This window comes from Capricornis sumatraensis, chromosome 16 (assembly GCF_032405125.1).
Source record: "Capricornis sumatraensis isolate serow.1 chromosome 16, serow.2, whole genome shotgun sequence".
NCBI classification, from domain to species: Eukaryota; Metazoa; Chordata; class Mammalia; order Artiodactyla; family Bovidae; genus Capricornis; species Capricornis sumatraensis.
Window position 1 is genome coordinate 58,956,707 of NC_091084.1, and position 22,527 is coordinate 58,979,233.

The 22,527-nt window shown below is 41.6% G+C and overlaps 1 protein-coding gene across 2 annotated transcripts in view; it reads right to left on the bottom strand.

Annotated features, from left to right (window-relative positions):
* Positions 1-213: 213 nt before the first annotated feature.
* BDNF (brain derived neurotrophic factor) overlaps positions 214-22,527 on the bottom strand; it is a 40,312-nt gene continuing 17,998 nt past the window's right edge. For both annotated transcript variants that reach the window (XM_068988934.1, XM_068988936.1), the window contains exon 2: positions 214-987. In XM_068988934.1, coding sequence (XP_068845035.1) covers positions 214-966 — 753 coding nt within the window. In that variant the 5' untranslated portion in view covers positions 967-987. The remainder of the gene's footprint in view (positions 988-22,527) is intronic.

Consider the following 22,527-nt stretch of genomic DNA (forward strand, 5'->3'; position numbering starts at 1 on the left):
GACTTTTTAAAGTTGTGCGCAAAAAATGACTGTTTCCCTTCTGGTCATGGAAATGTCCAATAAATAGATTGTAGAACCACTGTACTGTATAAACTTCATTTATACATGCAGTTCATAAAATTATTTTTTTTCTTAACTGAATAATTTACCCTGTTATGTATATATACAAATAGATCATTTTTGTCTCAATATAATCTATACAACATAAAGCCACTATCTTCCCCTCTTAATGGTCAGTGTACATACACAAGAAGTGTCTATCCGAATGAACCGCCAGCCAATACGCTTTTTGCTATCCATGGTGAGGGCCCGCACGTACGACTGGGTAGTTCGGCACTGGGAGTTCCAATGCCTCTTGTCTATGCCCCTGCAGCCCTCCTTCGTGTAACCCATGGGATTGCACTTGGTCTCGTAGAAGTACTGCTTCAGCTGGCCTTTCGAGACGGGGACTTTTTCAAGGACCGTGACCGTCCCGCCCGACATGTCCACTGCGGTCTTTTTATCGGCTGCGGTCACCCACTCGCTGATGCTGTCGCACACGCTCAGCTCCCCACGGCGGGCGGGGTCCGAGTGGCGCCGGACCCTCATGGACATGTTCGCGGCATCCAGGTAATTTTTGTATTCCTCGAGCAGGAAGAGGAGAGGGGGCTCCAAAGGCACTTGACTGCTGAGCATCACCCGGGACGTGTACATGTCCGCGTCTTTATTGTTTTCCTCGCTGGGCCGAACTTTCTGGTCCTCGTCCAACAGCTCTTCGATCACGTGTTCAAAAGTGTCAGCCAACGACGACGAGGACGTCAGGCCTCTTGAACCCACCTTGGGCCCATTCATGCTCTCCAGAGTCCCATGGGTCCGCACACCTGGGTAGGCCAAGCTGCCTTGTGCTCGGAGGTTGGCTTCTTTCATGGGGGCAGCCTTCATGCAACCGAAGTATGAAATAACCATAGTAAGGAAAAGGATGGTCATCACTCTTCTCACCTGGTGGAACTGTAGGGAGAGAGCAGAGACAGGTACACAAGACGGTTTAGGGCTTTCTTTTGCTGGGATGCAAGGCAGCCCTCCGACTGTAATTCCAGGCCCTTCTGCAAGGTCAAGGTTTCTGCTGTATTGGCGATAAACTTGCAGCTGCACCAGGCACGGGTTAATGTCAGTAGTGTGCGCAGTAGGCTTTAATATAAACCAGAGCTGTGCAGCCCTGGTCCCAAGGTTGAGCATGTAAACCCTAAATTAGATGGCTCCTGAGCAAGTGAAGAAAAACTATGGCTTTTGAGTGTGTTTTCTTCCTCCCACTTGAGCAGCTTTGTAAGTTTAATTTTTAATGATCTCTGCTCAGGCTGTCACAAGAAACACATCAAAAATGTTACCAAGCAACAACTGCAGGGGTAATAGTAATTTTTTCCCCTCAGCTTGGCAACATGGCTCTAAGGCAGGAATGTGTGATGGGACCAGTAGTGGCCTGTGGGGGGTGGGCCTTTCTAGCAGAGACCATCCAGGCATGAATGAGAAAACGAGTCAGGGAGCTACAAGGAGTCTTCCCATTGACTCTTTCCTCCCATGGAGATAATACATTAGAAGGAAGGAGGGACTTCCTTGGTGGTCTAGTAGTTAGGATTTGGCACTTTCACTGCTGTGGCCTGAGTTTAGTCGCTGGTCAGGAAACCAACCAAAACTGTGTGGCATGGCCAAAAAAAAAAAAAACAGAGAAAGATCATTTCATCAAGCCATCCAGTTTTACTGTTAAAAAACCAAAGGCCACGGAGGACTTGCCTCTCATCATGAAGAAGGTTTCTGTTAGAACTCAGGGCTCCCAAGTCAAGCTCTAGTGTCTTTCTACTTATTTTCCTTACTACACTTTGGGTGGCCGTAATGAATATAAGTTTTGCTTATTCCCAAACAGAAATCATTTGCTACATGTTGATTTTAATGATGCGTCTATGCCTGGGGCTGCTATCATGAAAGCAATGTGTCTGCTTAAGAGAGAGCTGAAGAAGGAGGCATCGAAAAGCTTGGGAGGCAATTCCCAATGCCTGCCATATGCGAATCCATGTGTATCTCCACTAACTCCCCTGGCCCCTGGCCCCTTGCTTTTCTGGCTCATATGCAGACCCATCTAAGAGAGCGTAGCCTCTCTTTTTATTGGAATGTGGCCTGTGTGCACGTGTGGATGCACACAAGTCCTGAGCTGATCGTACCTTAAAAAGGCCAAGGAGCATTGTATACATTTTGGTACAGGCAGCTGGTGATTCTTTCTGGGCTTTTGAAGTTTTCTGGGAAGTCCCTTAAGAGCACACCACAAAATTAATCTTTTCCTGTCTGCCAGAGGGTAGCTATACTCTAAATTTGACTCTCTCTCTACAAGCATGCTCTGGGAAGCCAATTAGAATGAGCGAACAAGTGAAATGAGAACATACCTACAGACCCAAGGTTACCGTCGGATGGTGGAGGACGTCAGAGTCACTTACCTGAGGCATCGCATCCCTGAGTAGTAACGAGAAGCATCCTCCCCGCCCCCCACACCTGGACACTCTAACTTACTCCTACTCCTCAGTTCTGGAGCAAGGACTTACAAAAAGACACTCACGTGCCATAGCTGTTATACTGTGTCAATCAGTAGGAAAGGGGACTGCCTGTCTGCCCATGAAATGTCACTTGCCAGGGAAGGTAACCTACCTCCAGTCAGTAGGTCATACTGCAGAAAGAACTGAAACTCTGGGCATAGGGAGCCAAGGTGTCTGTCCTCCACTTTTATTGAAATCACAGTTTCTACTACTATGGGGGGTCAGTCGCTCAGTCGTCTCTGACTCTTTGTGACCCCATGGACTATAGCCCACCAAGCTCCTCCGTCCATGGGACTCTCCAGGCAAGATTACTGGAGTGTGTGGCCATTTCCTTCTCCAGGGGATCTTCCCAACCCAGGGATCGAACCCAGGTCTCCTGCATTGTAGGCAGACACTTTAACCTCTGAGCCACCAGGGAAGCCCTCTTTGAGACTTAATTATCGTCCCCAGACAGCAACCAATTTCCTTGCAGATTCACTCTTGCTTTGTGCAAATAGCAAGCAAGCTTGGAGCTACTTGGAGTACACAGTCTCAGATTGGCACAGACATAATGGTTTGGAAAAAACACAGATATCCATTCTGCTAATACCTGAACTTCTGGAAAGGTTCTGGATTCTACACCATCAAAGAACTGGATCCTCCAAGGAGATTTCTATTCCTGGCAGGCGGTATTTACACACTGAATGAAAACCCTTTCTCCCAGCATTCCCTGTCCAAATTAAAGCAACCCAAGGGGCACCTCAAATGCAGATCACTGAAAAAAGACAAATTTAGAATATTTTACTCCTGCCCTCTATATCATACTGGCTGAGATTTGCTGTGATGAGCTACCTTTTTAAAAAGAATTTTATTTTGGCTGTGCCAGGTCCTAGTTGCAGCTTAAGGGATTTAGTTCTCTGGCCAGGGATGGAACCTGGGTCGCCTGAAATGAAAGTGTAGAGTCTTAACCACTGAACCACCAGAAAAGTCCCTGAGCTATCTTTTAAAACCATATTTCATGAAATCTAAGATACCATCCTTATAAAACCCATCATTTTAGGTACCACTAGGATACAAAAAAAATGCAGCGAGATAAACTATTGCTTTCATTACCACTTAGAATGGAAAAGAGCTCTTTCAGACTTATTTGGACATATTTTATCATAGATAACTTTTGCTGCTGCTGCTGCTGCTGCTGCTGCTAAGTCGCTTCAGTCGTGTCTGACTCTGTGCGACCCCATAGACAGCAGCCCACCAGGGTCCCCCATCCCTGGGATTCTCCAGGCAAGAACACTGGAGTGGGTTGCCATTGCCTTCTCCAATGCATGAAAGTGAAAAGGGAAAGTGAAGTCGCTCAGTCGTGTCCGACTCTTAGCAACCCCATGGACTGGAGCCCACCAGGCATGGCCCTCCGTCCATGGCATTTTCCAGGCAAGAGTACTGGAGTAGGGTGCCATTGCCTTCTCCAGATAACTTTTGTGCATATGTAAAAAAGAAAAGTGAGCAAAATAACCTGGTTAAGGCAATGACAACTATGTTGCAACTGCTACACAGCCCATGACAATAAAATGACATTAACTGTAAGACACGAGCCAATTCAGGGATGTTTAAAAAAATGAATAAGAAAATGTGCATCTTAGAATTAACAAAATGGGTAAGTGTAGTAAATGTTTACTAACTGCCCACACTCGCTGCTTAAAATGGCCCAAGGTATTAAGATATCTTAAACTATACAGTTGGAAAATTATTTTATTATCACTATCATAGTGAGTCTTTAAATGATCCTTTTTTCTATACTTAGCTTAAAGAAGCTGACACTGTAAAGTTACTGCTTTTCACTTGTCTCATTTTGTCTTTTTATTAAAAACTTTTGGCTTATAAAAGTAGTTAGCACTTCATATATCACTTTCTCATCAGTTCCACAAGCAAGTACTTCAGAGGAACAAATGGCATCTGAGTAAACATAATTTGGCTTTCACCCTGAGCCCAAACATGGGCCTTCCTTAGAGCAGAACATCGGGAGACATTCAGTAATTAACCTACCTGGTGATAAAACCCTCCCCGCACCCCGCCACCACCCCCCCCGCCCCGACCCCCGCCACATTTCTACAATGCTGCCTGCCTGCTGGCTTATCAGGTCAATAGTTCCTGTAGGAACAATGTTCCTTTCTAACTCTTCTGACAATGGTTTCTTGATACGTTGGACCACCCAAGATGCAGGTTAGAAATCTTGGAATCAATTCTGATAATGTATTTATTTCAGAGCCTTTAAATCCAGTCAATGAAGAAATCCTGCTCATTTTTCTAAAATATGTCTCCTGTCCATCCTATTTTCTCCATCCCACTGCCACTATCTCAGCACAGCCCTCACCATCTTATTTTGACTATAATCCTCTCATCCCCTTCAATGTACAGGACATCCTTTCTGCTCCACTTAACTCTGATGACCACTGTCTGACTAACCTCTCATCTGAGGCCCTTATATGAAGACATGCAATGACTATTTATTTCACCAGATCAAATCGGTCCTTTTTTTTTACTTGGTATTCAACACCTTCCAAAACCTGGCATCATCCCACTTAGCTGACTTTCTTATGTTACTCAGTGTTCCATCACCTCTGCTCTGATCAAGCCAGTGTCCTTGGGGTCCCATATACATCATTACCCGCAAGTGACTTGTTCCTTTCTTCTGGCAAATTCTTTTTTCTCTATCTGACTAAATCTTGCTTATTCTTCATGACCCACTTCAAGCATCAAATCACACGTGCCACCTTCTCTAATTGCTCCAGCACACACTGACCTTCTTTGCCTCTAAAACTCCACATGACGTCTCATTTAGTACTTCATTTCGTACTCACTTGTTAATTGTTAACAGTGTTTGTTAATTATGGTCAGTCTTCAGTTGGATGATAAGCTCGCTGAATCATAGGTGATTCCCCCATAATGCTTAACACTGAATAATACAGTAGTACTCAGGCCAAACTTACTGACCATTTTATTAAATCATGAGAAAACATAGTTCTGACATCATTTTCATAGGAAGTCTTTCCACATGGCATGTACCAGTGAACTCACTGAAATTATTAGGCCAAGTACAGGCTGTGCTAATCCCAAATTATAAGCTCTAAAGTATTTGATAGATGGTAATTATCAGTCATGGAGTTTCTCTAATAGGATAAAATTTTACTTGAGTAATCATTTTTAAAAACAAATAATACTACAACACACTAACTGTGTAGCTGTTTCTAAGAGAAACAAATAATACTACAAATAATTTTTAAAAACAAATAATACAACTACTAAAAATACTACAAATAATTTTTAAAAACAAATAATACTACAAATAATACTATAACACACTAACTGTGTAGCTGTTTCTAAGAGAAACACTACTTCCTGTGTAGCTGTTTTTAAGAGAAGACTTGAAAAGGGGGCAGTAATAATAATTATAGCAAAAATTAGAACTTTCAGTCTTTTAATGCCCTTTCTTCTATTTACCTCTTTAATGAGTAATTCTATATACCGTATTAGGAAATCATAAAAGGTTAAGTAAGTACTTCCATGACAATTTTCTTCTCTGACAGTTTCTTCAGATGAGCCTTTATTATGCAGGAGATAAAAGAGGCTATGCAAAATTACTAAGTAGATTGTTAGTCTATATATCTATTTATATACAACAAAATTCATTGCTGCTAATTCTGTTCCAAGCCTTACAACAATCAACTCAACCACATCTATAAAATGCTAGGCAAGTTGTTTTTAGCCCCATTCTTGAAAAATTAAACACAGTGCACAGGGCTAAAAAGAAACTTAATGAAATAGAAATGAGGTTTGCTTTCAAGCCTTACTCACAAGTTTTAAACATTCAACCAGATGAATATCCACGACAGCATGCTGTAGTAATAGCTTTTATTTGTCTAAAAGACTACAGAACATTCACAATCATCATTTGACTGTCACAAGGAGATAGAACAGGTGTTATTATCCACATTATACAGATGAGACAATTACTGTGCAGAGAGGTCAAGTAATCTGTCAGACATCATACAGCTATTAATAAAAGGTTACCTGTTTCACTGTCTACATTTTTACCATCAGGATATATGTTCTAAATATTTTTTAAATTTAAAATATTTAACTGCAGGGAGGAGAGGCAGTGCTATGAAAAGTGGTCAAAGAAGAAGCTTATAAAGTGTGGACACAGTTTTCTCTGGTTGTGTATATCTCAGAGTCCAACTTTCTAAAGGCAGCACCATTAAGATGATATTTTGACCTTCAAGACCCTTCAATTTTAAGGCTTGATTAGTTCAGCAGATGGAATTTCAGACAATTCAGTCCTCCTCTAAAAGAAAGCTGTGCAAAAATTTATGCATGCTGGAGCCAAGTTTTCATGCCAGAGCTAAGAAGGGGAACCAAACAATAATATGGATAATTTGGGAATACAGGGAGAAAACTACAAAGCTCTGTTTGTTCCCCAATCCCTTTGAGTTCTGTCTATGAGCATGTAGCCAAAGAAAACACAGTTTAAAGATATACTTGCTCATGTTAGTTCTATAAGCAACAAGAATAATGGTAATGTTGGCAATATTATCAATTAATATTTAATTTCTAACATACATGATGCAAATCAATTAAGAGCCACCTTAACAAAATCTTTCAAGTCAATATCAATAATCTTTAATTTGTATCCAGTTTCATTCCATGCATATATTGTTCATTCATCATACATGATCTGTTTTCAAGCTTTACAGTCTAGGAGGGAAGTAGAACATATATGTAAAGCAACTAAGATATAAGGGTAGAAATGACCCAGGAAATTACAGGTACAGTTCTATAAAGAGAAAGAGGTTACTTCTAGCTACAGAATGAAGAATACTTTGTGAACAAGATATCGAAGGATAGAAAGGATTTAAATGTATCCAGAAAGGATCCCACTGGATAGACAGCAGCTGGGTTAGAGGCATGGAGTACATTTCTTACCTGCCTCCTGAGAAATCTGTATGCAGGACAAGAAACAACAGTTAGAACTGGACATGGAACAACAGTCTGGTTCAAAATCGGGAAAGGAGTACATCAAGGCTGTATATTGTCACCCTGCTTATTTAACTTCTATGCAGAGTACAGCATACAAAATGCTGGGCTGGATGACTCACAAGCTGGAATCAAGATTGCAGGGAGAAATATCAACAACCTCAGATATGCAGATGCTACCATCCTTATGGCAGAAAATGAAGAGGAATGAAAGAGGTTCTTGATGAAGGTGCAAGAGGAGTGAAAAAGCTGGCTTAAAATTCAGCATTCAAAAAACTAAGATCATGGCATCTGGTTCCATCACTTCATGGCACAAAGATGGGAACACAATGGAAACAGTTTTCTTGAGCTCCAAAATCGCTGCAGGTGGTGACTGCAGCCACGAAATTAAAAGATACTTGCTCCTTGGAAGAAAAGCTGTGACAAACTTAGACAATGTATTAAAAAGCAGAGACATCACTTTGCCAACAAAGGTCTGTATGGTCAAAGCTATGGTTTTTCCAGTAGTCATGTATGGATGAGAGAATTGGACCATAAAGAAGTCTGTGTGCCAAAGAATTAATGCTTTCAAACTGTGGTGCCGGAGAAAACTCTTGAGAGTACCTTTGACTACAAGGAGATCAAAACAGTCAATCCTAAAGGCAATCAACCCTGAATATTCATTGGAAGGATTGGTGCTGAAGCTGAAGCTTCAATACTTTGGCCACCTGATGCGAAGAGCTGACTCATTTGAAAAGACCCTGATGCTGGGAAAAATTGAGGGCCAGAGAAGGGGGCAACAGAGGATGAGACGGTTGGTTGGCATCACTGACTCAATGGATCTCAGGGAAATAGTGAAGGACAGGGAAGCCTGGTGTGCTGCAGTCCATGGGGCTGCAAAGAGTTGGACACAACTTAGCAACTGAACAACAACGACATTTCTGGGGAAAAGAGTTCTAGAATAGTGAGGAATAAGAGCGAATGACTGACAGGTTTTGAAAGACTCTTTTAGGGTGATGCTAAAGAGTTTGGAACCTGCCAAACAAGCATGGAAGAATCAACCAGAGTTTCTGAGTGGGATGAATGCTTTGAGAAGTTCAGTTTATCACCAAGTGTAGGAGAACCTGAAAGAAATGATACACTGGAAGAGACAAGTTAATTAATTGATTTTATTCTTAGTGGCTATTGAGCTTTGAAAGTAAATATTAAGGAGTACGTATGGAGTAGGGGTTAAGAGCCTGGACATATCTTTTAACTGATTCTATGTATGTATTTTTAGGCTTAAGTTGCCAAAAGCAAACGGGTTAGAGAGAAGTATGCAGAGCTAGGTGGTAGCCACAAGCCATGTCTGTCTTGGCCAAAAGAACAGAACAGAGGGAGATGGAGAGAAGGCAAGAATATAAACTCTCATTCCAATTATGATTACACTGAACTTGAGTTCTACTGCTCAGCACTTTTAATTCAAAGATCTCTAAATGCTTTGCAAATATTAAGTAATTAAGACTCATAGTACCCTAGAGGTGCAGGTAACTATAATTATCCCCATTTCATCTAAGAGGAAAGAGACCCAGAGTTTTTAATCAACTCATCCACTCACTGTGGGTCCCCTGATAGAACAAGGTCAGAATCTCAGATTCCAAACGAAAACCAGGCTTTAACCTACAGGGACTAGATTCTTCCATCCCTCTGCATTATTTTTGTATTGTTTGCCCATTAGGTACATGTTGCTTAGCCAAGAAGACTTAAAAACAGAAATACCTCACATTCCTTAACTAAAATAATGGGTCGCTGGAATCCATAAATAAAATGGAGAGGGAAAAGCTCAGATGTTCACCTACTTACTTGAATGACCAATCAATTGAAACTAATCAATATTTCAGTAAATTATATCTGATAATGTACATGTTCCAAAGCTGTGAAGAAAGTTCCTTTAAAAATGTAGTTTTTTTTTTTTAACCAAAATGTAGTTTATGTCCAAGAGCATCTGATTATACTTCCTATAAAACACAGTCCTTCACACTACTCTCTGATCCCTGAGGATGCCCATGTGATGAGTGACACCTGGGGACATTACTTAGCCTCACCAGGAGTGCCAGAGAAACTGCTGGTTCTTAGTTCAAACCCAGAGTGACACATACCTGCAAGTACCATGGAAAGAAAGTGTATTTCCCTGAAGCATAAATTTAATACACAGATGTACATACTCCTTTGATAGAAAGCCGTATAACTCTGGTCCTCTATTCACTCTTTCTATTCCCCACCCTATTTCTGAAAAAATGATTTTTTTCCCACTGGTTGGAGACCTACCTTATCCAGGAGTCAAACTAGATCATATTCTCCATCAGGCTAAGGATTAGGCATTTTCTGAATTAACACAGTTTGTACAGTACCTTGCACAAACTGCGTCCTCACACATGCTAAATGACTCTGTTCCCTTTGTGCTGGCAATATTTGCGTGGTTTTTAGGGAGGCACAATTAAAGTAGGGAGGTGCAGTTAAAGTAAGGGGCGTCCCTGGTGGCTCAGCAGGTAAAGAATCCGCCTGCAATGTAGAAGATGGAGGAAACTCAGATTCTATCCCTAGGCCAGGAAGATCCCCTGGAGGAGGGCATGGCAACTCACTCCAGTATTCTTGCCTGGAGAATCCCATGAACAGAGGAGCCTGGTGGGCTGCAGTCCACAGGGTCGCAAAGAGCTGGACAGGACTGAAGCGACTGAGCACAATTAAAGTCAGAGCAGTAAGACTTAAAGTGAGTGACAATGATGGACTGAATTTTGGAATAAGAGACAGAAAATGCCTGGCAGATGAACCAAGTCTGGGCAGAGAACACCCCACCTGGCAGTCTAACCCTGGGCACAGCTGTCACCATGTGAAGGTCTCCAAGTGCTTCCATCGTTACTGCCCTGGGAAACCTGCTGTTCTGCTAGAACCAAGGGAGCATCCCTGAAAGCCAGAGCCGCCCAGAGCTAGCAGTCTTACCCATGCTCTGCACCCTAATACTGCCCCACAGGGCACATCTCTAGCCTCTAATAAAGAAGTCTCAAGCATATGCAAGTCATGTGCGTATCAAGTAAGCAGACTGTTTAAAAGATGCTTTTTAAAAAAAAACAACCAATTGTTAGATTGTAAGAACCAAATGGCAGTTAACATTCAGTTAAAAAACTAACTTCTTTAACTATTAATAGGATTTTGTTTTCCTTAGAATCTCTGGTGGAATTTATCATAATGATCTAAAATAAAGTTCATATTTAATAATGTTCTGACTATTAAATGATCCAAAGCAAGGAATTATTTATCAAATTTCCACACAGGGTAGACAGTAATATTAATTATGAAGACACTGTCTACCTGGTGCTGTGAAGTTTTAGTAATCCACTGTGTAAGGAAGGGCCTGAAAAAATTATCAAGTGTTGATCTCTACAAATCCTGTGAAATCATAGGGAAAATTATCCTACAAAGGGAAATGACTGTGGAAATAGTAAATAAGGAGATACAAACCTCATTATAACATAGGCATTTAAGTTATATTTAATCACACAGGCTTTGAATTTACAGAAAAAAATTAATTATGAAATTTATTTCATGCAACCTAAAGTCCCAAACTTCAGATAATTTTTTTAGTGCTATATTTATAAGCTAAGTGTATTAATGCAATTCCAATCAGTTACAACAGAAGGAAAAACCTGTGGAGCCTGAAATAAGTTTTAGGAAATATCGGTATGGGATCAGTTTCCACGGGCTGAAATTAAATGAAGTCTTGCTTCCCAAAGTGGAATCCACAGGCCTATACCATTAGCAAAACCTGGGAGCTAATAGGAAAAGCAGATTCTCGGCTTCCCCTGCTCCATCCCATCCACACATCCGCTCAGTCAGAATCTGCATTTCAACAAGGCTCATAAACTTCAAGGTGATTCACATACTTATTAAAAGTTGAGAAGCACTGGACTAAGTGATAAGACACAGAAATGATAGGGTTAACATCAACTTAAGTATCTTCCTTGGTTCAACTTGTTTTATTTGGACATTTATTAGGTGGGAAAGTAGTTTTGCTTCTATAATGTTAAGTAAAATCTGGGTTCCCTTTATGTCAACTGGCTTTTCCACTTTGTGTTTATACCATAAAGTGCAGGATACTTATAAATGTGACAGGCTGAATGAAAATTTATAGAGTACTACTGACCTAAATCCGGACTTCCACTCAGTTACTAATTTTTATCTCAATGCTACAAGGCAAGGGCAAGCATAATTGGCTTCCCTAATCATTGCAACCTTAACACCACTGACTCAAGCAGAATGACACTGGAAATGATATGACTAGTTACAGCAGCTAGTAGATTTCCAGGCAAATACTTTCAGCCAGATGTCTCTGATCCTTTTGAGTGCTTCTGTCTTGAAATAATGGAACAGAGGCAGAAAGAACAGACTCACCCACTCAATGAAGATTTCTTATTTCTAGGCTTGTCCTAAAACAAACAGATCCAGCTCTCTCCTACCAAGTATTATGAAATTAAAACAAAAACTCACAAAAGAAAACTACAACATGGAATTCCCTGGCAATCCAGTGGTTAGGATTCCTCACTTTCACTGCTGAGGCTCAACCTCAGGGTTCAATCCCTGGTCGAGGAATTTAAGATCCTGCAAGCCAAATGGTGAGGCTAAAACAAACAAACAAAAACAACAGCAGCAGCAGCAAATAGTCAAACTCGAAAGTATAAAGCATCAAAATCCCCTCCACAACTCAAGTCGGTCTTTATTTCAATAAGGTACTCAGCAGCAACTCAATTTCTCAATTGAGTTCCAACATCTAGGATCATTTGTTTCAAGATGGAAGCACCAAAAATGCTTAAAAAAAAAAAAAAAAAAGATTTCTAAAGAAAAGTAAAAATTTTGAGTTGAATGACATTATCAGGAAGTTGATGGGGTAGTTTCATAAACAGAACTGGAGACTGGTCCACTGTTCAGGCTTTTACAAAGGACTGAAAAGATGGCTAATTTCCAAAGCCCAAGAAGTCACCAAGTTCACCGGTACAAATGTGAATGACTCACATGGAGAACCCTGATATAGTGGCTGTTAAATCACTGGTGAATGGGTGGGGCTGAGATGCCACAGAACCCTGTTTTCCCAGCCAGATACACCTTGAGCCCCACAGAGTTGACAGAGACGTCAGCGCTGTTAGGGACTGCCTCCCCAAACAAGGCGCGCCTACTGACAGGGGCTGTTGTGAAAGCGCAGCAGAACCCGGATCTTCTTCTAGGTTTCTGGATCCAGGAAGGAGCATGCTCTATCTAAAAAAAAAAAAAAAATGCAGGGGTAACACAACTGCATTCTCTGTCCCTAAGGGGAGAACATGCAGTAACTCAAACCAGAGGATAAAGAAAAGCCCCCTTTAAGAAGTTTGCCACAATGTGGAGACTGGGAACATGCCAGAACAATTACAATTGGGAAAAAAAAAAGCAGAGAAGAAAGTTAAGACCCGTCTGTCCTATTTCAGTCTTTTTCTTCAGAAGCGGCAATGTCACATCGACGGGCTGCTCTCAGGGTGCTGCTGGACTCAACACTCTCGAGTTCCTGCCAGGAGATGCTGTGGGGAGTTTGACAGCTGTGAGCCGACACCCACTTGACACCGTCGCCACACAAACACGCTCTTAATGGACCCCAGAGCTGCGGTAAAGGCATGCCCTTCTCAGTGTTTCCACAGATGGTGCTCCTGAAAATTTCCATAGCCAATGTATGCCTGTGGTTAATTAGTTATCTGAGCAATTTCCATATAGAAAGAATATCTGCACATTACTTAGACCCATCTTAGGTCCAAACTGGAAGGCTTCAATGTCATTAAGTCAGAAGGGGTGGAAAGAGAATGGGATGCATGAAGAGACCTCTCTCTAGATCAGACCCCATCTTCGGAAATACACAAAATTTTAATTTTTAACAAAGCAAGAGAGGTGAAAACAGGTAGGGGAAGAATGTGGATGGATAAGTTGCCTCTAGAATCAAAAGAATAACATCCCTTTAGAAGCCACTACCAAGAAATCCTAGGGGAAAGATAAAGTGAGCAAGAGAAGAAAAGCTCACCTTTAGGAGACCATTTTCAGGAATCAGTTTGTTAAATTCCACTGCAGCACCAGTACACAGCCACAGCCCTCCTTCTGGGATGCACAGTCATACCACAGAGAAGCGTGTGGGTAGAGGCCAAACATGTGTGGACACGCCACCCTGTCTGCAGCAACACAGTGTTCTGAGCATTCACGAGGATTAACCTTTTCCACACATGGAGAAAGCTGGTGGCTCCACACACAGAGTTGTCCTTCGGGTTATTTTTGCATCCAACTCTATAATTTCTTTTAATTGCTTACTATAAAGCACAGGAAAGTGCTCATTATTTGTAGCTTAATGCAGGAGCAAGAATAATTGCAGTCCCCCGCCCACTGCCCTCACCCTAGCCCCTAACTCTTCTGTGTGTCACCGTTCATTTGAAGAGCCCAGGGAAGCTGGTTTCTGGGCCCTACACATAATGAACCAGGTGGACCCTATTCTAGAAACTGGCTGTGCTCCAGAGCTACTCTAAGATACAAGGAAAATACTAACATCTCAGATGACAGAAGATCCATATGGCTGGTCAGGAAATATCCACATCACAGACTGTACCTATAGGAAACATTCAATTCTGTGGTTTCATGAGTATGAGGACTGTGAGAACATCTGCTTGCCTCCAATCCTTTTCACTCAACATTGACGCCTACATCATTCTGAAGGAGATCAGCCCTGGGATTTCTTTGGAAGGAATGATGCTAAAGCTGAAACTCCAGTACTTTGGCCACCTCATGCGAAGAGTTGACTCAGTGGAAAAGACTCTGATGCTGGGAGCGACTGGGGCCAGGAGGAGAAGGGGACGACCCAGGATGAGATGGCTGGATGGCATCACTGAGTTGATGGACATTGAGTCTGAGTGAACTCCGGGAGTTGGTGATGGACAGGGAGGCCTGGCGTGCTGCGATTCATGGGGTTGCAAAGAGTTGGACACGACTGAGCGACTGAACTGAACTGAAGACATGCAGACTCTTAACACTAATATATTTAATCTAAGCAAGGTAAGGAAGGCCATGTTTCGACACAGTATCATAAAGACATACAGTATTGGTAGTGGTGTATATAGTGGGGATTTGCGGAAGATGCTCTGGGACATTACATTAAATAAGTAATGTCGAACTTCTCTTCGAATTAGAAAGTGATTTAAAATAATAGCTAACATTTATTGGTTCTGGAGGTAAATAATCTAATTATGAATAGTAAGTTTACAGCTGAGAATACTGAGACTCAGAGAGATTTATAAATCATATTGCCTAACACCATATGCCCGGCATGTGGTGGAAATGGAATGTGAACCCGGCTGGCTTGCATGCTTTTATCCATATGGGGTCAGATGTGGATGTGGTGTCTTATATTTTGAGGGAGGTCCGTTGCACCAGTTTCTTATTTATTTAAGCAAAGCCCCATGTGATCATTCCTAATAAGTAGTTTGTTTACATGCTAATTCCACAGAGGTTGAATATAATCCTAAGGTTTCCTCTTCACTACCCTCTTCCCAATATTGAATTATCCCTCAAGATACCAACCATACACACATACTTAACAGGGCAGTGTCAAAACTCTGCAGGAATTTATTGGACATGGCCAGATATTTTCCCCTGGAGGTCTCTTTGGGCACTGGAAAAGAACCACATGCTTTTCAGACTAGGAGCCACAACTACACGCCTGTCAGCTCTACATATGCAAGAACGACTTCAATCAAGAAGCACCCGAGTGCCTTTAAAAAATACTTGTGACATAAAAATCTTTCTTGTTAGTATCTCAACCTGATCCCTTCCAAGTGTAGAGACCTGGCAAACTAGGCTACCCCGCTTCTGATCCGTGCAGTTTGTCCTGTTACTCAAGAATAGGGCTGTGGGCAGACTTCCCTGGTGGTCCAGTGGTTGAGACTGTCTTTTAATGCAGGGGGACACGGGTTTGATCCCTGGTCTGGGAACTAAGATGCCATATGCCACGGGGAACCAAGCCCACGCTCCACAACTAGAGAGCCTGAGCACCACAGCAAAGATCCAGTGAAGTCAAAAATTTAAAAAAAAAGAGTAGAGCTGAGGGTCTGAGACGGGAGTGAACGTAAGGCTAGAGAGTGTCAAAGTTATTCTCGGGGAGCAGTTCAGACAAGTTAGGGCCCCAAAGACAGGAAACCAGATGGTCCAGTGTAGACAGAACGGCGGACTCTCAGACTGTGCTAATAGGAACCATCGTGCCAAAAAGCCAAAGGAAGAAGGGTAATGGAATGCAGGCCTCATGCATCTTCTCTGCCACCCAACTGGTACCCTGAGGCCCTCCATGTGAATGGCCAGGCAAAACGGACCCCATGGCTCTATAGAGTTGATGCAGAACATACACCTGGGATGATGTCCTGAATGTGTGTGGTGGGTCAGATGATAATGGCATAAAACAACACCTTGCTTCCGGCAACAGTCAGCCCTCAGAAGACAGTAAGCTTCTAGAGAAGCAGCTGTAAGGAGCTTGAGAACAAAACTGGAAATGCCTGTTGTGAAGCCTTGACAGGTATTAACAAAAGAAAATGTGTATCCACATTTGTCAGTGGTGTGTCAGCTAGCTTCTGGCAGTCCACCCTTAAGCCCAGGAATCATTCCGTGTTTCTTGTGTAGGCCAGATACAGTCATCAATCAACTCCCCAAGTGCAACTGGTCCTCACAGGGGAAGAGGAGTGGCTTTCTGCTTTAAAGTGGCCCCATCAAAAATTATGAGAAAGAAGAAGTTTCATTTGGACTGAATAACCATCCTGCCAGTCTCACTTGGCACACTTCTCTATGCAGTGGAATGAAAAGGAGTTTTTTCCCCTAAATTCAGGAACTCACAGAGAAAAGTAACGGAGAATCAGTCTTAGCAGTGAAAGTGGCAGAGAGTCCTGCGAAGATGACATGGAATATATGTATGCTCTTCAACAATTGGAGATGTTGTCTAGGGCATAAATCTGCATTTACAGGATGGCCTGTTGGCATCATGCAGGAAACTCCCTACAGCTGGAGAAGTCTAGCAATACTGTAACATTCCATCCTACAGTTTAAATTTATCTTATAAAAGACTTAGTACTAGTAGTGTTAGTTGCTCAGTTGTATCCGACTCTTTGCAACCGCATGAACTGTAGTCCAAGGCTCTCCTGTCCATGGGATTCTTCAGGCAATGATACTGGAGTGGATTGCCATTCTTGGGGGAAGTACAAAATTATTTTTCAAAAGAGCATCCCCGTGGGAATGAAAGTTTCAAGCTTAGGGAGACTTCCACTCTGATTTGGGATCTCTCTCTTGAATTCAGTCCCTAGAAATAAGGTTAGCAGGTGGGAAACAAGTGTTGAAAGCCTGGTACGTAGTGCACTGCAGTGGGACAATAGCCTTTTCTGCCCCAGTAAACACTGCTGGGCTCTTTCGACCCAGTATTGCTATTAGGTGAATAATGAATGCAGGTGTAACCTTCCACTGCAGGAAATTCTGCAAGTGGCAACGCGGGTCCATTCCATGTGTCACTAGAGCTGGCACACACCCATGGCCACACTGAGATATTACTTCCATTGGAACTGATGCCGGCACCGGTTCTTGGAACTGGGCAGCATCCCCGCTGCAAACCAGAGGCCAGGGAAGAGACTGAGGCCTCACTTACAAGGTCACCTCCTGTTTCTCATCTTTCAGACTAATATGCACTCTGTTGGTAAGGTTGGTACTGAAACAAGCACTCTCATTTACTGATGGTGGCTATACAAAAAGTTCAAGACCTTTCTGCAGTACAGTAAGGCAATATTTATCAAACCTTTAAATGAATTTCCCTGAGAATACATGTACAGTAACAGGTAGGTACATATGTACAAAATGACGAATACACAAGGTCATTAATTGCAATAAAGCACAGAGTAGCAACTAAAAAGAAGCCCCATTTCTAGCTAAAGGAAAACAGATAAACTATAGTACATATTCATAATAAATTCACACAATTGAAAGGAACAAGTTAGCTTCCATATACTGAAATGGAAAGCTCTCTGAAATATATTGGTAAGTGATAAAAGCAAGATACAGATCAGCCCATGTATACATATACATACTATCTTTTGCTTTAAAATCGGGTAATATAAATAATATCCATATTTACCTGTATTTCCATATAAACATACTGTAAAGGATTCACATGAGATGGAAACAAATATCCACCCCACAGGAAGTATGTGTCAGGTGGGGTTACAAGTGAGCATAGCACAGGTGGGACAAGACTTCTCAATGTAGACATTTTAATACTATTTTGATTTTTGAATCATGTCAAAAACTTAAAAATTATCAAAAACTTAAAAAAATAACCAATTAAAATGTTTAACCTAGACTTCATTTTTGGCACCAAAGAATCCTTCAAACTGCTCTGATACAACAGACACTCCAGAGATTCAGAGCAGTTCTGGGACCTGGTGGTAACTAAAATAAAAAGTCTGGGTTGGGGGAAGGGGGGCCTCCCTGGTGGTCCAGTGGCTAAGACTTCACCTTCCAGTGCAGGGGGTTCAACATCTGGTTAGGGAGTTAAGATCCCATGTGCCTCGTGGCCCAAAACCAAAACATAAAAATATAAGCAATATCGTAACAAATTCAAGAAAGATCTTAAAAACTCTGGGTGGTGGTGGCCACCCATCTCAATTTTGGAGACATTTTCCTGGAAAAAACCAGTCTAAAGTAGGATGGTTGGATGTAGAAAATAGTCTCTGGGGCTAGGGGGCTGAAGATCTGAGTTCTGGTCCTATTTTTCCCACTTGCTATTAAGTTGACCCTATGAAATGGCTGATAACTACTCATTTTTTTTTAACCAACAAATTGGGCAAATTTGTGGGTGAACCTTCCTGAGTGAGCCCATTCAAGGACTCTGCTGCCTCAGCTCTGTGACAGGCAGAGGGTCAGAGTTCTCACCCTACCTGCCACAGCATCATGCCAAGGGTCACCAACAAAGGGCAGTCCTATAAAGAACCTTTGCAAGTAAAGCATAACACCAAGCTGAGTGGTGATGGCCAAACACAGGAGGAGAACGAGACCCATCCCCCAAAGTCTCTGAGACACTCAGATGGTGGCGAAGAAAGAAGACTTCTAAACGATGGAACCTAAATTAAACAGAACATAAGAGTAGAATGCCAAAGAAAGACTTTGAAGAGGAAAACACGTGGTTAAATGACTCCATATGTGGTCATCTGCAATGGAATATACTGCAAAATCCAGAAGCCTTAACAGGGAAATCAGGGAAACATATATGGGGCAAACATTCAGACCTGAATACAGATGCATGATCAATGTCAAACAAATGATCCAAAAGGATGGCCCTTATCTTTGCGATCAGTGTAGCCATTGAAGCCGTGTGCCTGTCACATGCAGGTAGGCCTCCAACTTTCCTCTAAAATCAGATGCAAACTTCAGATACTTTTACAAATGCTCCCTGGAGGACCTTACACACCAAATTTAGAAAGAGAATGAAAAAAAAAAAAAAAAGACTCTTTAAAAAGGCAAGAAAGGAAAAAACCCACTCATCTCCATATGCACATCTGTACATCATCTGGAAAGCAGATCTCCTATGAAATGGATGGCCAAAGCTGCACCACAATGTTAAACTCATCATGAAAACCCCAAGGTTGCTTTCCTCACCTTCCTGAAGTGAAACATTCCAAGAAGTAAGAAATAACCACAGGAGGAAGTTCACTGGTGGTACCCTAACTTGGTACTGCTATCTAGATGCCTGGAAACCAGAAGCCTCTTTGGAACTCAAAGAAAGTGAAGAACTCCTTTCTGCTTTGATTAAGGAAGGTCTTTGAGTAAGGTTCCTGATTCCAGTTGGGGCTAGGTAGTCGAAACAGTACCATGCATTCTGAGACCACCACTTAATGACTTTGATGAACCCTGCTGAGACGTTCTCAGGCTCCTTGGGGTCAAATGCCATGTCCTCTCACTTTCAGCTTCATTTTCACAATCAACCATGCTTCCTTACAGAAATTTCTCTAGGAGGCTTACTATCCTGTATTATTTCAAGTCAGAGTCCCCTCTTGCACAAAAGGTTTAAACCACCTCTGATTAAGAATCAGAATGTGTTCTATTTTAGTTCAGGATTCATTTATTCATTCAGCACAGGTTATTAAGAACTTACCAAGTTTAAATGCACTTTGCTTTAGGAAAATAATTTTCAAGTAAGTTTCTTGTAAAGCAGGAATAATTAACTTTGTAACTCTTAATAGATTCTTCAAGTGACTGAATCCTGAGTTTAAATTCTCACTGATTTTCAAATATAACAAAAAAATTAGTTATGGAGGTTGGGTGCATGCCCAGCTAACTCAATAGCTTTCAAGGGAGGTGTTTCAATGTTACCCCAAAATAGTCAATATTATATGGCTAAATACTGAGTTAGAGATTCACTAGATCAAAAACAATTCTTTAAAAAAAAATGTTCACAGAAACACAGAGACAATGCGTTAACACTTCCAAGGTATATGTCAGGGTCAAGGATACAAGCTCATATTTCATCAGCAGAGCTCTGGTCATTTTATTGAAGTTGAAGGTCATAACAGGCTATGTTTCTGTCATTTCCTCATGAGAAGGAAACTAAGTTGTACTCCATATTTATTCGATGAGGGAAAAAACCTACAAATATTTTTAAAGCTACATTTTGGCCTCTTCTCCCTTCATAGCTACAAAGGTCATCATCCTCTTTCTATGGCTGGGTTATCTTCTATTTGGATATGTCAACTTGTCAAATTCATAGCTTAGGGTGACTATAACTTCGGATGACTATGGCTTAGCATTCTCCTGAAATCGACATTTTAACTTTTGTTCATTTAATAGACATTCTCTGAGCACAGATACTGGGAATACCAAAAGGAATGAGACAGAATCCTTGCCTTTGAGGACTTCACTATTAAAGGGTAGGGCGGGAGGGTGAGGGGTGGGGAACAGGTAAGACATATTACAGACAATTATGGTTCAATGTAGAACGTGCTGTAATTGACATGCACATGGGGATTCCTTAGAGAGTAAAGGAAGGGAAGGTGAGAGAGGAGAGGAAATTGTCAGTACAAGTTTTTGTTTAAAATAGATCATGTTTTAGAGAATTACCTGCTTGGCATCTACCACCCATGAAGGACCCATAAAAAGTCCAGAGTTGATGAGCTTCATAAACTGGAAACCAAAAGGCTCATTTATGAATATTTACATAGAACCAATTTCCCATTTAGAGTGCTTTTTTAGCTGAATATCACAATGCTGGAATCTTTATCTTTTCCAGGGAAAAAGACATGCTAAATTATTTAGCAAATAGCTGTGGAACCCCCTACTTTGTATGTGCACATCAGTCAGCTATGTGCTATGGAGACTAACGACAATATAGGAGATAAAGCTTTTGCTTAAAATACACAAAAGAAAAAACCTAACTTAAAAGACAACTTCCTTGGGACATATAGCTCACTCAACTTTGAAAAAATTACCACTTCTTTTTAACTCTTCCCACTAGTACATGTTTGGGTTCACCACCCCTCCTCTCCTTGGGATTTTCTGCTGAGAACAGAATAGAAATAAGACGTCAAATGGGAAAAATACAGGGTCAGAGTCATGTTAGGAAAGCTGTGCTAGAAAGTGCAGTGGGGCCTATTTCCTGCTACCTCAGATCAAGTCCCCTCATGGAAACACAGGAGGGGGACGAGGATTTCCCTCATTATTCTAGACACAAGGAATTTAAGCGACTTGCCCAAGATCATAGATCTATTGAGCAATGGAATGAAACTTGATCATCAGCTCCAGAGATGCAGGGTCCCAGGCTGAGACTGTTTCATGAACTTTCTATTTAAAAAGTGTTTCTTTAGGGACTTCCCTAGTGGCCTTGTTTGAGAAACCACCTTCCAAAAGCTGGGGACAGGGGTTCAGTCCCTGGTGGGGGAACTAAGATCCCACAAGCCATGAAGCAACTAAGACTGTGTGCAATGAAAGATCCCACGTGCTACAGGAAGACCCAGCATATCACAACTAAGACTCTATGCTGTCAAAAGTCCATAAATAAATAAATATTTAAAAATTAAAAATAAAAACACAAGGTACCTTAAGGTATACCAAAAAAAAAAAAAAAAAAAGAGAGAGAGAGAGAAAGAGAAAGAGAGAAAGAAATGTTCCTTTAAAGTCACAGACTATCCTAAGCAGGATATTCTAGAATGTTTTTCTAGACTAAACTTCACATCCACAGCTCCTAGCAGAGAACCTATACAGAGAAGGTACCCAGTGTTTAATAGTTGCACAATTATTGCTTATATAATTAACTATTGTAAGATAGAGACTGTGAATGATTCAGGAATCCAAATAGGGTAGGTTTCTCTTGGGCAAAAGTCTTCCCAGAGGAAGTTGAATTCGAGGTGAGTCTAAACAATGAGTCGGATTTAGTTGGATGAAAGGAAGAGAAAGTCAATGAGTAAACAAATTAGCCTCCAAAGATGACAACAACAGGGCTCTTTTCTTGTTACCGCTGGAGCAAAGTGAAGCAGATTTAGACAGGGAGCATGCTAATAAAGTCTTCTTTTAATTTTACTGGTCTTCGTTGCTCTGTGTAGGCTTTCTCTACTTGCAGAGAGCGGGAGCTACTACTCGTCATGCTGTGAAGGCTTCTCATTGCAGTGGCTTCTCTTGCTGCAGAGCACAGGCTCTAGGTGCTTGGGCTTCAGTAGTCGCGGCTCATGGGATCTGTCACTCATGGTACATGGGATCTTCCCAGACTAGGGACTAAGCCCACGCTCCCCTGCATTGCAAGGTGGATTCTTACTACTGGACCACCGTGAAAGCCCACTGATAAACTTCTTAATAGTCTCAACAATAAGTCTTTGGCTCCAGAATCACTGCAGATGGTGACTGCAGCCATGAAATTAAAAGACATTTGTTCCTT